A 16,855-nucleotide genomic window follows, 5' to 3' on the forward strand; every position below is an offset into this window, starting at 1 on the left:
TTCCGCTGTTTCAAAGGGTAACGTGAGCATAAAGCCCCGTTGGTTTTTGGTTAACCTGTCTAGGATCAGCGTGGCGCTAGCGGCACACCCCCCCCCCCCCCACTGAAAAACCAGTGCCGCGAAATTCAAAAAAAAAATATTTTTTAAATATTTAACTTTCACACATTAAAGTCCAATACAGCTAATGAAAGACACAGATCTTGTGAATCCAGTCAACATGTCCGATTTTTAAAATGTTTTACAGGGAAGACACAATATGTAAAGATGTACATCTATTACCTAAAAACACATTAGCATAATCCACCATCTTTTATTTGTCCACCAACACCAGTAGCCATCACCAATTCGGCTAAACTAAGATATTTATAGCCCCTAACCAACAAAAAAACTCATCAGATGACAGTCTGATAACATATTTATGGTATGGGATAGGTTTTGTTAGAAAAAAGTGCATATTTCAGGTAGATGGCATAGGTTACAATTGCACCCACCGTCACAAATGGACTAGAAAAACTACTTAGAGCAACGTGTTTACCTACTTACTAATCATCAAACATTTCGTAAAAATACACAGCATACACGAATCGAAAGACACAGATCCTGTGAATACAGACAATATTTCAGATTTTCTAAATGTCTTACAGCGAAAACACAATAAATCGTTATATTAGCATAGCACATAGCACATAGCAGCCCAGCATTGATTCTAGCCAAAGTGAGCGATAACGTCAACATCGTCAAAAATATATTAATTTTTTCACTAACCTTCTCAGAATTCTTCAGATGACACTCCTGTAACATCATATTACACAATGCATATAGAGTTTGATCGAAAACGTTTATATTTAGCCACCAAAATCATGGTTAGACAATGTGAAATGTAACTCAGCTGGTCAGAATATGTCCTTGCGCCACTTAGACAGTGATCTACTCTTATACATAAATACTCATAAACGTGACTAAAAAATATAGGGTGGACAGGGATTGATAGACAATTTAATTCTTAATACAATTGCGGAATTACATTTTTTAATTTATCCTTACTTTTCAATACAGTTTGCGCCAAGCGAAGCTACGTCAAAAAACATGGCGTCCTAAGCCACTAAAATATTTCGACAGAAACACGATTTATCATAATAAAAATGTCCTACCTTGAGCTGTTCTTCCATCAGTATCTTGGGCAAAGGATCCTTTCTTGGGAGTAATCGTCTTTTGGTGGAAAGCTGTCCTCTTGCCATGTGGAAATGCCAACTGCGTTCGGGATGAACTGAAAAGCGTGCCCAACTATTCACATCGTTTCAAAAATAAATGTCCCAAAATCGCACTAAACGGATATAAATTGCTATAAAACGCTTTAAATTAACTACCTTATGATGTTTTTAACTCCTATAACGAGTGAAAAGATGACCGGAGAAATATAACAGGCTAAACTAACGCTTGGAACAGGAGGGGGTCGGTGTCCTCCACGCGCGTTACGCAGCAAGAAAAGACTTGCTAGCTACAGGGTTTTTTCATTTATAGGGCCTGTGAACGCGCAATCGACCCCATTGGAATCGTCATCACGTAAAGGCATCCAGGGGAAGACGTAAGAAGTGTCCGTATAGTCATAGCAATAACAGTGCCCTTTTAACTGACTTCAGAACAGTGGCCAACATTTCTGAAATCTGACTCCATGTCAGGGAAATTGCTGTAGAATGGGCTCTGTTCCACTTAGAGACAAAATTTCAACTCCTATAGAAACTATAGACTGTTTTCTATCCAATAATAATAATAATATGCATATTGTACGATCAAGGATTTTGTGGGAAGCCGTTTCAAAAATTACCCAATTAGCATAAATAGTCTCAACAGCGCCCCCATCCCCAACAGGTTAAGAGTAAAACAACGTAAATCACCACAATCCCAGTGCTAATTTCAAAGTAGTAAATCTTACTTGTTTGTCACTGGTCGTGAAATTGAGCCATATTTATTTTTACCTATTTGCCACTTCAATACCAAAATGATTTTGCTGCTCCCACAGGATATCTTAATGATCAACGTGTACACCACTGAAAGTAGAGACTGTGTTTAAAAGCTTAATTTTGATGGGTGTTATGCTGGACCAAAGGTTCCATGGCCACGATAATTCTGAATGAGAATGTCATGGTAATTTTAGTGCCAAGTTGGACAAGAATTTGCCCCACTATGGCTCTGTCCCTGCCTACACCTACTCAGTGTAATATTCTGCTAATGGATTTAGGGATGGTTTCCCGGACATTGATTGAGCCTAGTCCTAGACTAAAAATCAAGATCAATAGAAAGTGCTTTATAGTCTAGGACTAGGCATAATCTGTATCAAGGAAACCATCCCGTTAGTGTACCACAGGTACCATTTCCTTTCATCTAGTTTAGAGGTCGACCGATTAGGATTTTTCAACGCCAGATACGATACCGATTATTGGAGGGCCAAAAAAATTCGAAACCGATCAATCGGACGATTTTTTAAATGTATTTGTAATAATGACAATTACAACAATACTGAATGAACACTTATTTTAACTTAGTATAATACATCAATAAAATAAATTTAGCCTCAAATAAATAATGGAACATGTTTAATTTGGTTTAAATAATGCAAAAACAAAGTGTTGGAGAAGAAAGTAAAAATGCAATATGTGCCATGTAAGAAAGCTAACGTTTAAGTTCCTTGCTCAGAACATGAGAACATATGAAAGCTGATGGTTCCTTTTAACATGAGTCTTCAATATTCCCAGGTAAGAAGTTTTAGGTTGTAGTTATTATAGGAATTATAGGACTATTTCTCTCTATACGATTTGTATTCATATACCTTTGACTATTGGATGTTCTTATAGGCACTTTAGTATTGCCACCAGAAACACCAGTCTCGATCTCAACAGTGAAGAGGCAACTCCGGGATGCTGGCCTTCTAGGCAGAGTTCCTCTGTCCAGTGTCTGTGTTCTTTTGCCCATCTTAATCTTTTCTTTTTATTGGCCAGTCTGAGATATGGCTTTTTCTTTGCAACTCTGCCTAGAAGGCCAGCATCCAGCAGTCGTGTCTTCACTGTTGACATTGAGACTGGTGTTTTTCGGGTACTATTTAATGAAGCTGCCAGTTGTGTTTTGCTGGTACTATTTGCGGGTTCTAGTGCTAGTTTGACCACCAGGGCATCTTTGAGAAGCATTTGATAGTCTTCAATAGTGGCTGTACTAGAGAATTTAAAACCTTTTTTTGTAAGAACATAGTATATGAGAAGGATTTTAAGAAATTTAGCTTAATTAATTCGATTAATATTATGGTGTTTCTATTTCAAGAAAAATGAAAAACCCTCAAGGTTTCCATTAGGATGGAACGGAAAATATGGCGCTGTACAACGTGACAGTCGGGAGTAGGCTACTCAGAGCATAACATTTCCACACCCTAATTGTATAATTGCAGTCTAACCAACACTCAAACGGAGATTCAATGAAAATACAAATCTCTTTGATTTATCAAGACCAGTCCCCATGCTTGTCTCAGAGCAGCGCAAAAAGGTGCTAAAATAGTTGACCACAGCGGGTAGGCTATAATCCTATTGCTTCTAGCTTCAATGTGCTCTTTAAATAAATAAGACCTACACCCCTTTTAACAGCACATTACTCAACACTAGTGAGACTCATGTCACCTACATTAGGCCTACAGTATATCGAAAAATATTTTAATCAACGCCAATAATTACGTTGGGGTGTCCCAGTGGCAGCCAGCATCGAACCTGCATCTGTAGCAACGCATTTTGCACTGCGATGCTGTGTCTTAGACTGCTGCGCCAATCGGGAGGCCCCAATATAATAATGTACATGGTGTCCAGGTCAGGTTAACCAAAACATTTCTTTATTAAAGACAATCAGAAAGAATGTCCAAAGCCATGAATGAGTGAGTCACTCAGCTTTATGTAGGTGCAGGGCTATATGACTGTGCCATCAATTTGATAATATATAACGATATTTTGGAAGTTATTTTGTTGTTGTTGTTGTTTTTAAACTAAAGTGAGTGATTGTAATGTCAACAAAGGCCAAAATAATATTTGTAAAGGCCAAAACATTTATTTATGTTTTTAGAGGGGAAGAAAGGCTGGGCCAATTGTGCGTAGCCCTATGGGACTCCCAATCATGGTCAGATGTGATACATAATCACAATAATACTTATTGTTCTATTATTTGTTTTGTCTTTTCTGGTAGATTAAACTGAAATTGCAACTAATCACAGCCAGTTGTGATACAGACAATTTAACTAAGAAATACATTTGACGATAGAATTCTCCCCCTACCCTCCTAGGCAAGTCTATTGTCCAGCTACCTGCTAATAGCCATAATGGCGCTGTACAACGTGATGGTGTGTGTTTGAAAGAGTATTTTCAACAATTAACAATTTGTTAACCTTCAATAGACAAATTTGTTCCAATATTTATGTAATTCAGTGTTATTTATTCCCATAGTAATTCGCTATGGATCCATAACCAAATAAACATCTGAATCTTGAAGAGTATTTTTATCATTATTTTATTAATGAAAGCATAAAGATGCTGATGAAGAAATACAGTACTGTAGAGTATATGCTTTTACATTTGGATAATAAAACATTTACAGCATTTGAAGATATAAGCCACCTGCATTTGTTTATTAGGCTACTGTGCTGTCTGACAAGTAAACATAGCCTACAGTACATACTGTAGTAAACATGGTAAAGTGCCTAATTTCCTTACATAAGGGAGAGCAGGCCATGTCCAGACTCAATAACCTTTATAGGACATACGTTCCGCTAGCGGAACCCCTGACAACATTCCGCTGAAAAGGCAGCGCGGGAAATTCAAAAATATTTTTTTGAAATATGTAACTTTCACACATTAACAAGTCCAATACAGCAAATGACAGATAAACATCTTAAACTACCCATCATGTCCGATTAAAAAAATATTTTACAGCGAAAACACACCATATAATTATGTTAGATCACCGCCAAGTCCAAAAAACAAACAGCCATTTTCCCAGCCAAAGATAGGAGTCACAAAAAGCAGAGATAAAATTAGTCACTAACCTTTGATGATCTTCATCAGATGACACTCATAGGACATCATGTTACACAATACATGTATGTTTTGTTCGATAATGTGCATATTTATATAAAAAAATCTCAGTTTACATTGGCGCCATGTTCAGAAATGCCTCCAAAATATCCTGAGAAATTGCAGAGAGCCACATCAAATAACAGAAATACTTATCATAAACTTTGATGAAAGATACATGTTTTACATAGAATTAAAGATACACTTGTTCTTAATGCAACCGCTGTGTCAGATTTCAAAAAAACTTTACGGAAAAAGCACACCATGCAATAATCTGAGACGACGCTCAGATAGAAATAACATTTCTCCGCCATGTTGGAGTCAACAGAAATACAAAATTACATCATAAATATTCCCTTACCTTTGATGATCTTCATCAGAATGCACTCCCAGGAATCCTAGTTCGACAATAAATTGTTGTTTTGTTCGATAATGTCCGTTATTTATGTCCAAGTAGCTACTTTCGTTAGCACGTTTAGTACACATATCCAAACGCCCGCGTAGATCCAGGCGAACATCGGACGAAAACTTCAAAAAGTTATATTACAGGTCGAATAAACTTGTCAAACTAAGTAGAGAATCAATCTTTAAGATGTTGTTATCATAAATATTCAATAACGTTCCAACCGGAGAATTCCTTTGTGTCTATAGAAGTAATGGAACGCAAGTCGATATCATGTGGAATGCGCGTGACCAGGACCACTGACTCAAACACCTCCCATCCGGCTCAACATCACAGTAGAAGCTTCATTCAACGTTCTACAGACTGTTGACATCTAGTGGAAGGCGTAGAAATTGCAAACAGATCCATATCCCACTGGGATTTCAATAGGCGATGAGTTGAAAATCGACCAGCCTCAGAATTCTCACTTCCTGTTTGGATTTTTTCTCAGGTTTTTGCCTGCCATATGAGTTCTGTTATACTCACAGACATCATTCAAACAGTTTTAGAAACTTCAGAGTGTTTTATATCCAATAGTAATAATAATATGCATATATTAGCATCTGGGACAGAGTAGGAGGCAGTTCACTCTGGGCACGCCATTCATCCAAAGTGAAAATGCTGCCCCCTATCCCTAAAAAGATAACTCTTTAATGCTTTTTCTAGTTGCATCAGTCATGGACAGAAACTTCCGAGACACAGTATTAATGATGAACACCCAGCGGTTCACTGGTAAGCCACATTTGACTTGGTCAAGTTCTGTTGTCAGAACAGGAATGGAAATGTCAGGGTAAACCGATGACCTGATGAACCCGCCAGGTATGTTGACTCTGCCTGTCGGAGGTGGAGTTCCAGAGCTCACAGGTGTGCCTGGCATGTACCAATATGACCAATATGACCAATATATAGCTCTGGAGACTATTGCAAAATGATCCGTTTCTCTGGTTGTACTATTTATAGGTATGTGTTTGGGTAAAATTAACATTTTTGTTTTATTCTTTAAGTATATTTCACACCAAATACTGTTAGACTTTTACTCAAGTTGTATTTTGCTGGGTGACTTTCACTTGAGTCATTTTCTATTAAGGTATCATTACTTTTACCCAAGTATGACAATTGGATACTTTTTCCACCACTGTGTGTGTGTGTGTGTGTGTGTGTGTGTGTGTGTGTGTGTGTGTGTGTGTGTGTGTGTGTGTGTGTGTGTGTGTGTGTGTGTGTGTGTGTGTGTGTGTGTGTGTGTGTGTGTGTGTGTGTGTGTGTGTAAGAGAGAGAGTGGGGGGGATCAGTAATCAAGTATTATCAGATCGTGTCATTGATCATCAGCCCCCCAGACAGAGGGTGTATATGCATTGAGGGAAGTAGATCAATAGTCGTGTTCACAACTGAAGAGTATAGCCTTCGTCTGCCTTTCAGTGAGCAGGAAAATATGTTTGTGTGGTATACCCATGCCAATAAAAAGGCTAATTTTAACTTACTGTATTGGCCGATTTAACTAACTGAAGTTCACTATGATCTGCTCAGATGCCATACTGCTCAGATGCTCAGATGCCACAGTATGAAGACACATTACGGTTGAATGCATTCAGTTGGCAACTGACTAGGTATCTCCTTTCCTTTCCTCCGGTAACATTCAAAACACACCCACACACACACACACACACACACACACACACACACACACACACACACACACACACACACACACACACACACACACACACACACACACACACACACACATCAGCAATGACAATAGCTTAATTAAATACTGTTGTATGTGTAAACAATAGATGAGTTAGGTATGCAAAATAACAGATAGGTTACCATTTACAGTAGCTGTAGTTAATCATTACGCAGCCAATAAGCACCATCAGCCAGCCATAAGATCGAGCTAAGTTAGCTACAGAAGGTAATGGAGAAATATCACCTTTCTGCAGCAGGTAGCTCTGTCCGGGCAGCTTCATCTTGTAGCATGTTGAGGGACTTTCTTATTTCCACTAGCTAGTATAACTATAGCCAGTAGCCAGTTAGGGATAGCTAGCCAGCCGACTAGCTAGTCAGTAGCCAGCTTGCTAGCTAGTCAGCAGTAGCCAGCCAGTGCTAGCTAGCCAGCCAGTCCTTGCCAACTTTGTTCAGTTGTTGTTGAGTTTGTTCTATTGTCATGCTAACTTCATGCTAAGTTCTGCATTTTAGCTAACACTAGTAATTTTATCATCCTGTCACACTCACACCAAAGATTTGTATAACTAACCCAAGATGTGCACGTTTGCAATAACTCAATTTGCCCTTGCACTCCTTCTAAACAACACAATGCAAAACTACAAAACTTAGTCCACTCCCTTCATAACATATTCTTGTTTTGGGAACAGAAAACTGTACTGAGATCAAATGTTTCATCGAAGAGAAAATTTGTAGAATGTCGACCCAGTTCCATCTCGCTCCATACTCTCCCACTGCCGGCCACTGGGAAATTCCATATTTAAACATCCGGTGAAAGATCGCTCTCCTTGATTTATCTGTGCTCAAACAGTCTAATACATTCTTTGTGCTACCAACCTAGGCTGTAAACACACACCCTAAGCCATGTGAATATTATATGAGGGGGCATGTACTTTGAAAACTTTTTGTTGTTAGTTTTTCATTATTCCATGTCCATTTCTGACACAATAAATTAGAAAACATTTCTTTTTTTTCCAGAAACTAAAAACGAAAAACTTGCCGTTTTCCGTTTTTCAGGTCATCTTCTGAATTAAATAACCAGTGAACTGATGATACAGGATTACCATTCTCCTAGCAGCAGGATATTATAATGGCAGCATAATCGCTGATTTTCATTTTTTTAAATAAGTCTCCCTGCAAAGATATGCTAAACTTTGGAATATGGTGCAATACACCTGTTTTTCACAGCATTGCAACCACCTTTGAAAAAATTGATGGATCATTTTTATATTGTATTATTTTTACCAGCATTTCTTTTAAAAGTTTGCACATGTTGAAAGCTATTGTTAGCTATATTTCAATAAATACACTTTTAATAAAATACATATATATATATATATGTTATTGGAATTACTCAATACACACACCAATACACACACACAGGACTATTGAATGAATCTTATTTCAGTCAGAAAATTATATTTATACGAGTGGGAAGATATACGATTTAGAAATAACTTATGTTGGCACAAGATGGTGGGAAAGTTGGAGCATAACTGATGAAATTACAATTAACGAAAACGTATGCTTAATTTTAATGTATAGAAATTCACAAATTCTACAGCACAATGGCAGAGTAATGTCTTAAGTGTAAAACTAATAATGACTCAATAATCCATGCCTTCTGGGAATCCTATAAAGTCACCAAATTATGGGCGGAGCTAGAACATTTTCTGTCAGAAGTGTTACATTGTAAACTTACTTTTAATCCGTCTGTTTGCATATTTCAAGACATGTCATATGAGGGTGTAGTGAGATACCCAATGGGCTGGACGATTCTCTTCTCATCACTCATCTTGAAAAAACGTAGGCTATACTAAATACTTGGAACTCAATCAATCCGCCATCATTAACACAATGTAAAAATCTAATGATTTATTATTTAAATATTATGGGCAACCGAAAAAAACGAACTGGTTCAATTTAAGGCCAAGTGGCAAACAATATGGATGGGGGTGTAAGCATGCGGGTCTGGCCAGATGAGATGTAGTCATTGTTTGTGTGCATCTGTAAGTTGTTGTTCGTATGTAGAAGTTTGTATCTGGAGTGAAAAAAATAGAAAAATGTATTTATTAAAAAAAATATATATAAAACATAAGGAATTACTCAATAGAGACCGCAAAACTTAAATGGGTCTCGTGCTGGGCAATGGGTTTAATACAGAGTACTAGTGACTCTTTCACTAAAAACAACAATAAAATGACCAAATTCGCTAAAGCTTTCTAGATAACCTCCAACGAATGACAGAATATCTCCCATTTGGCAAAATCGAGTTGACGATTATACAGATAGCAGATCAGCTCATGAATAACGGGGAGATGAAGAGTGGAAATAACAAGGTATCTTAACCCGGACCAACTCTGTTAAAAAAATTATCCATATGTACTCTCATACCGTTTGTAGATGACACACTATCTGGTGAAGCTCTCATATGGGCAGCAATACGAGACAGCGCAGAGAAGCGGGCGAAATGTTATAGCGGTATTTTGACATGCAGCCAGTGCATACATTACAGAATAAAGTTAGGAATGTTCATGCGAGACAGGAGTCAGGATTTTGGTTTCCAGTGGGATTGGAACAATAGGAAAATAGCCTACGAAAGGCTATATAAGACTACTACAACAGTCAGCGGATAAATAATAGTTTTATGCTACATTATTGCATGTTAAATGTTTCTGTTCAGTGTTAGATGAGCAAACAAACACATTAGCAACCACTTCCTCTTATCCAGCCAGGCAAAATCGAGTTAACGATTATACAGATAGCACATCAGCCAATCAGCTCATGAATAACGAGATGAAGAGTGGAAATTGTTTAAATATCAAGGTATCTTAACGGAGACCAACTCTGTTTAAAAATTGTTTTAATATGTTGTCACGTCTGCTCCTGCTCCGCTTCTCTGGCGCTCGAGGTCGCCAGTTACGCACACCTGTCACCGTCGTTACGCGCCAGCGCTTCATCGGACTCATCTGGACTCCATCAGGTCATTGATTGCCTCCCTTATATCTGTCACTTCCTCCGTTTCATTCCGGTGTCTGCATTGATATTGTTTTGTTTCTCTTGTCCGGACGTTGTTCTGGTTTAGTTTCATCTGTATTTATTATTAAATTCTCATCCTGTACTTGCTTCCCGTCTCCCAGCGTCTGTAGTTACGGAACGGTTCCATATGTACTCTCATACCGTTTGCAAACGACACATTGTATGCTGAAGCTCTCATATGGGCAGCAATACGAGACCGCACAGAGAAGCGGGCGAAATGTTATAGCGGTATTTTGACATGCATAGGTGAGACGTGCTTTGATGGTGCAGCCTATGGATTACAGAGTAAAGTTAGGAATTTTCATGCGAGACATGAGTCAGTATGTTGGGTTTCAGTTGGATAGGGACAGTAGGAAAATAGCCCACGTTCTATATAAGGCTATATAAGACTACTACAACAGTCAGTAGATAAATAGTAATTGTATGCTACATTATTGCATGTAACCAAGGCTACTACGCTAGTGAAGAGCAAAATACACTTGTATAAAATGTTAGCAAACTAGAATAAAGAGGATCATTAAACTGAACTCAACTGTGCTAACGTTTCCACAGCCTAATTGTTAACAAATATCCAAATGGAGATTCCCCGACGCTTGTCTCAAAGCAGCGCAATGGTACTGTCCCAATCAGAACGGTGCTGAAATTGTAATCTAGGTGACCGACCACACAACACTATTACTTTAAATTAGTATTGTATATGGTTGTATATGACATAACTCATATGTTTTCCCCTCTGTGCTTTTTCTAGGCCCAATTGCTGTTTCCTCGTCTCCTCACTCCGCTGCCAGCCGCCTCTCCCTTGTTGTTCTCAACATCAATATAAATCAATATGACCTACTGTTTTCTAGAAATCTGGCTTTTTTTTCGGGTTCTGGCTCAATTGATTTCTGTAATGTAGAACCAGGCCTGGGCTCGGGCTTCAACTCACCGGGTTTGTGTCGGACCGGGATCGAATGTTCACTTCTGATGAGAACTTGAAACTGCATTCGGGTCTCGTGTCCCGTCCGGCAGTGTCAATTATGCGTGTGCTTTGAATTTATGGCGACTGTGTGAAACATATACACTAGGATAAAGTATTCCATGCTACAACCTGTCTGGATAATGTGATATCTTATTTTGGCCAATCTGATGCTGGACATGTTGTGTATTTTGTGGAATTGCATTCGTGCGACAATTGGGGGAAAATGTAGTAATTACATTTTTTTCCGGAAATGTGAAGATTTGTCCGGTGACAGTCCAAAACCAGCAGCAAGCCGTGTAACACAGTCTCCCTGGAAATCACAATATTTGGTTAGTAGAGACCCTACTGAATATTTCCCGCTACACTTTAACTGAGACAGGTGGAAAAGCCAATATTCTCAACATACCAGTGTCAACGTAGTATTATTATTATTTATATATATTTTTAAAGCATATTTTTTATTTGTTCCATATCTTTTAAATTCGTTATTTACATTGCAATGTTTTGAAATACGGGCTGTTATTGTGAATGTTTTTCCTCATTACCATACGAACGTGACGTCACCGTTTGTGCTGCTGACAGATTACTAGTGTGGTACACGCTCCCCCAACCGCACTGACGCACCTGTCGCTTGCCGCGCACACAGGTGTCGTCCCTGGCTGCTTGTATGTTGCAGGAGATAGAGGAGAGGAGCACGCAAATTTGCTAAATCCAATAGTGGCGGGAAGATCATCTTCAAGATGAGGACTGCATTGCTTTGTTTTGCTTTGGGGGTGATGCTACGAGGAACTGAGGCGAAGGATGTAAGCATCATACCCTTTTAAAAATACATGTTTTTTTTCCACTGAATGTTCCTGAAAAGGAAGGCTGTAAGGAAAGCTTATGGACAAATGTTTATAGGGAAATGTAGGCTACATGAAAATGAAACGGGTTCACAGATTTAGCCTATATTAGTCCTGCATAACTTGCTGTCTTAAACATAGGTCCACGTTATCCGGGAATCTTGGGATGGCTCTACCCCATTGAAGTTTAAATGTAAAATGGTTAAGGTAAGGGTTAGGTTCAGGTAAGGGTTAAGGTTAGGGTTAAGGTATGGGTTAATGTTAGGGTTAAGCGCATCCCAAGTATCCCGGATTGACCATGTGCTAGCCTATGAAGAAGACTGTGGGACTTGCTTTTCGTGTGTGATAATAGTTTGGCCTATGTCTGTCCTATACTGAACTTTAGATATTTGCTGTATTGATTCATTAATTTATTCTCATGGAGCTATATCATGCTGTATGCAATTTGTGTATTGGGCCTTTGGGAGACACTCTTAGAAAAAGTGTACTATCTAATAACCAAAAAAAGGGTTCTTCGGCTGTCCCCATAGCAGAACCCTTTGAAGAACCCTTGTGGGTTCCAGGTAGACCCCTTTTGCTTCCAAGTAGAACCGTTTTGGGTTCCATATAGAACTCTTTCCACAGAGGGTTCGACATGGAACGCAAAATGGTTCTACCAGGAACCAAAAAGGGTTCTACCTGGAACCAGACTACGCATTGTAGCCTTCTAGGATGCCTATCCTATAGGGCTAGATACCCTGGCCAGGTGTAGGCCTACAACAGAAAGTTTAGTAGGCTATCAGGCTATATATGCCAGAAGGTTTAGTAGGCTACCAGGCTATATAGGCCAGAAGGTTTAGTAGGCTATCAGGCTATATAGGCCAGAGGGTTTAGTAGGCTACCAGGCTATATAGGCCAGAAGGTTTAGTAGGCTATCAGGCTCTATGGGCCAGAAGGTTCAGCAGGCTACCAGGCTATATGGACCAGAAGGTTTAGTAGGCTACCAGGCTCTATGGGCCAGAAGGTTCAGCAGGCTACCAGGCTCTATGAGCCATACGGTTTAGTAGGCTACCAGGCTCTATAGGCCAGAAGATTTAGTAGGCTACCAGGCTATATAGGCCAGATGGTTTAGTAGGCTACCAGGCTATATAGGCCAGAAGGTTTAGTAGGCTACCAGGCTATATAGGCCAGAGGGTTTAGTAGACTACCAGGCTATATAGGCCAGAAGGTTTGGTAGGCTTCCAGGCTATATGGGCCACAAGGTTTAGTAGGCTACCAGGCTCTATGGGCCAGAAGGTTTAGTAGACTACCAGGCTATATAGGCCAGAGGGTTTAGTAGGCTACCAGGCTATATAGGCCAGAGGGTTTAGTAGGCTACCAGGCTCTATAGGCCAGAAGGTTTAGTAGGCTACCAGGCTATATAGGCCAGAGGGTTTAGTAGGATACCAGGCTATATAGGCCAGAAGGTTTAGTAGACTACCAGGCTATATAGGCCAGAGGGTTTAGTAGGCTACCAGGCTATATAGGCCAGAAGGTGTTATAGGCTACCAGGCTATATGGGCCACAAGGTTTAGTAGGCTACCAGGCTCTGTGGGCCAGAAGGTTTAGTAGGCTACCAGGCTATATAGGCCAGAAGGTTTAGTAGGCTACCAGGCTATATGGGCCACAAGGTTTAGTAGCCTGCCAGGCTCTATGGGCCTGTTTCCCAGAAACAGATTAGGCCTAGTCCTGGACTGAAAATCATGTTTAATGGAGACAGCTGTTTAGTCCAGGACCATATTTAGACTTAATATCATGTCTGGGAAACATGCCCTATGAGTGTCAGGTGTGAAGTAGACTCTGGTGTTTTCTCTTGTAAACAGGACTGGGGTCAAAAGAAATTCCATATATATATATTTTTTTACATCCACATTAATTTAAATTCATCCCCTGAAATGATTATATTGGATTGGAACTGACCCCAAACCTGACAGCAAGGCCTCGTGTACCTCAGTAGGTCATTTATGATCAGAATGGTCATAAAACACATTTCTTATTAAGGTTTTCATACACCCTTAATAAAGAATACATAGATGTTTCATTAATAATTTATAAGCAAATGTCATATTAGGATTTGGAAAATAACCAGTTGAATGAAGACCTGTCACCCTAAGAAATGATGATTTATGAAGCATCTATGTAGGTCTTATGAAATATTTATGAAAAAAGCAATAATCCTTTACAATATATGCTGCATTGAAAATGTGACTCTCTGAATTGGGGTTCTAAAGTTGGACGGTGGCCAAAAATATTCAGGTGTTTGTCAATTGCGGTCATTCTTATTCATGGATCGTAGAACACCTTTCAGAAACAATCAAATGATTTGGTGATATATTTGAACAAGACATTTTACCATAGCTTTAGAAAAATATTTACAGGATCAAACCTTAACTGGTCAAAGGTTTTAGAAGACCTACACATTCAAGGGTTTTTCTTTATTTGTACTATTTTCTACATTTTAGAATAATAGTGAAGACATCAAAACTATGAAATAATGTAACGGCTTTCCTCCTCCTCTTCCTCAGAAGAGGAGGAGCAGGGATCGAACCAAAATGCAGCGGAGTTTGTAGACATTATTTATTAAACAAAAACGAGGACGAAACGAAAACACTTGAATAAATTACAAAACAAATAAACGGTGTAGACAGACCTAGACGACGAACTTACATAAAACATGAAGAACGCACGAATAGAGAAAATAGGCTACACAAATGAACGATGAAACAAACAAACCGAAAACAGTCCCGTGTGGCGCAACGACATACACAAACACAGGAGACAATCACCCACAACGAACACTGTGAAAACACCTACCTAAATATGACTCTTAATTAGAGGAACGCCAAACACCTGCCTCTAATTAAGAGCCATACCAGGCAACCCATAAACCAACATAGAAACAGAAAACATAGAATGCCCACCCAAACTCACGTCCTGCCCAACTAACACATATAACAAACTAACAGAAATAGGTCAGGAACGTGACATAACCCCCCCCATAAGGTGCGAACTCCGGGCGCACCAGCACAAAGTCTAGGGGAGGGTCTGGGTGGGCATCTGACCACGGTGGTGGCTCAGGCTCCGGGCGAGGTCCCCACCCCACCATAGTCAATCCCAGCTTCCATCTCCCCCTATGAATGTCCACCCTCATCTTACCCCCACAAAATCCTCTTGGTAACATCAACAACAGGGGCAGCACCGGGACAGAGGGATAGATCAAGACAGAGGGATAGCTCAAGACAGAGGGATAGATCAGGATAGAGAGGTAGCTCAGGATAGAGAGGTAGATCAGGATAGAGGGGTAACTCCGGACTGAAAGGCAGCTCCGGACAGAGAGACAGCTCTGGACTGAGGGGCAGTTCTGGGTAAATAGCCGCTCCGGGCTAAGGAACGGCTCATGACTGGCTAACGGCTCTGGACGCTCATGGCTGGCTGACGGCTCTCGACGCTCATGGCTGACTGACGGCTCTCGACGCTCATGGCTCGCTGACGGCTCTGGACGCTCATGGCTCGCTGACGGCTCTGGACGCTCATGGCTGGCTGAAGGCTCTGGACGCTCATGGCTCACAGACGGCTCTGGCAGATCCTGTCTGGTTGGCGGCTCTGGCAGATCCTGTCTGGTTGGCGGCTCTGGCAGATCCTGTCTGGTTGGCGGCTCTGGCAGATCCTGTCTGGTTGGCGGCTCTGGCAGATCCTGTCTGGTTGGCGGCTCTGGCAGATCCTGACTGATAACTGGCTCTAGCGGCTCCTGACTGACTATCGGCTCTGACGGCTCGGAACAGACGGGCGGCTCTAATGGCTCAGGACAGACGGATGGCTCAGACGGCGCTGGGGAGACGGATGGCTCAGACGGCGCTGGGGAGACGGATGGCTCAGACGGCACTGGGGAGACGGATGGCTCAGATGGCGCTGGGGAGAAGGATGGCTCAGATGGCGCTGCGGAGACGGATGGCTCAGACTGCACCTGTCTGGCGGAAGGCTCTGGCTGCTCCTGTCTGGCAGAAGGCTCTGTAGGCTCATGGCAGACGGGCAGCTTTGCAGGCTCATGGCAGACAGGCAGTCCATGCGCCGTTGGGCAGACGGCAGACTCTGGCCGGCTGAGACGCACTGTAGGTTTGGTGCGTGGTGCCGTAACTGGAGGCACCTGACTGAGGACACGCACTTCAAGCCTATTGCGGGGAGCAGGGACAGGGCACACTGGACTCTCAAAGCGTGCTATATTCCTGGTGCGTGGTACCGGCACTGGTGGCACCGGGCTGAGTGCACGCACATCAGGACGAGTACGGGGAGAAACAACAGTGTGCACAGGACTTAGGAGACGCACATGTGGCTTAGTGCGCGGTGCCGGAACTGGAGGCACTAGGCTGGAGACACGCACCATAGGGAGAGTGCGTGGAGGAGGCACAGGGCTCTGAAAACGCACTGGAAGCCTGGTGCGTGGTGTAGGCACTGGTGGTACTGGGCTGGGGCGGGGAGGTAGTGCCGGAAATACCGGACCGTGAAGGCGTACTGGCTCCCTTGAGCACCGAGCCTGCCCAACCTTACCTGGTTGAATGCTCCCCGTCGCCCGACCAGTGCGGGGAGGTGGAATAACCCGCACCGGGCTATGTAGGCGAACCGGGGACACCATGCGTAAGGCTGGTGCCATGTAAGCCCGAGGAGACGCACTGGAGACCAGACGCGTTGAGCCGGCCTCATGACACCTGGCTCAATGCCCAATCTAGCCCTACCA

General features: G+C 41.4%; 1 protein-coding gene across 5 annotated transcripts in view; it reads left to right on the top strand.

Moving 5' to 3' along the window:
• The first annotated feature begins 11,848 nt into the window (after positions 1-11,848).
• LOC129823709 (collagen alpha-5(IV) chain-like) overlaps positions 11,849-16,855 on the top strand; it is a 61,607-nt gene continuing 56,600 nt past the window's right edge. For all 5 annotated transcript variants that reach the window (XM_055882640.1, XM_055882641.1, XM_055882643.1 and 2 more), the window contains exon 1: positions 11,849-12,066. In XM_055882640.1, the coding sequence (XP_055738615.1) occupies positions 12,004-12,066 (63 nt within the window). In that variant the 5' untranslated portion in view covers positions 11,849-12,003. The remainder of the gene's footprint in view (positions 12,067-16,855) is intronic.

The sequence above is a fragment of the Salvelinus fontinalis genome, chromosome 26 (assembly GCF_029448725.1).
Source record: "Salvelinus fontinalis isolate EN_2023a chromosome 26, ASM2944872v1, whole genome shotgun sequence".
In the NCBI taxonomy this organism is placed as follows: Eukaryota; Metazoa; Chordata; class Actinopteri; order Salmoniformes; family Salmonidae; genus Salvelinus; species Salvelinus fontinalis.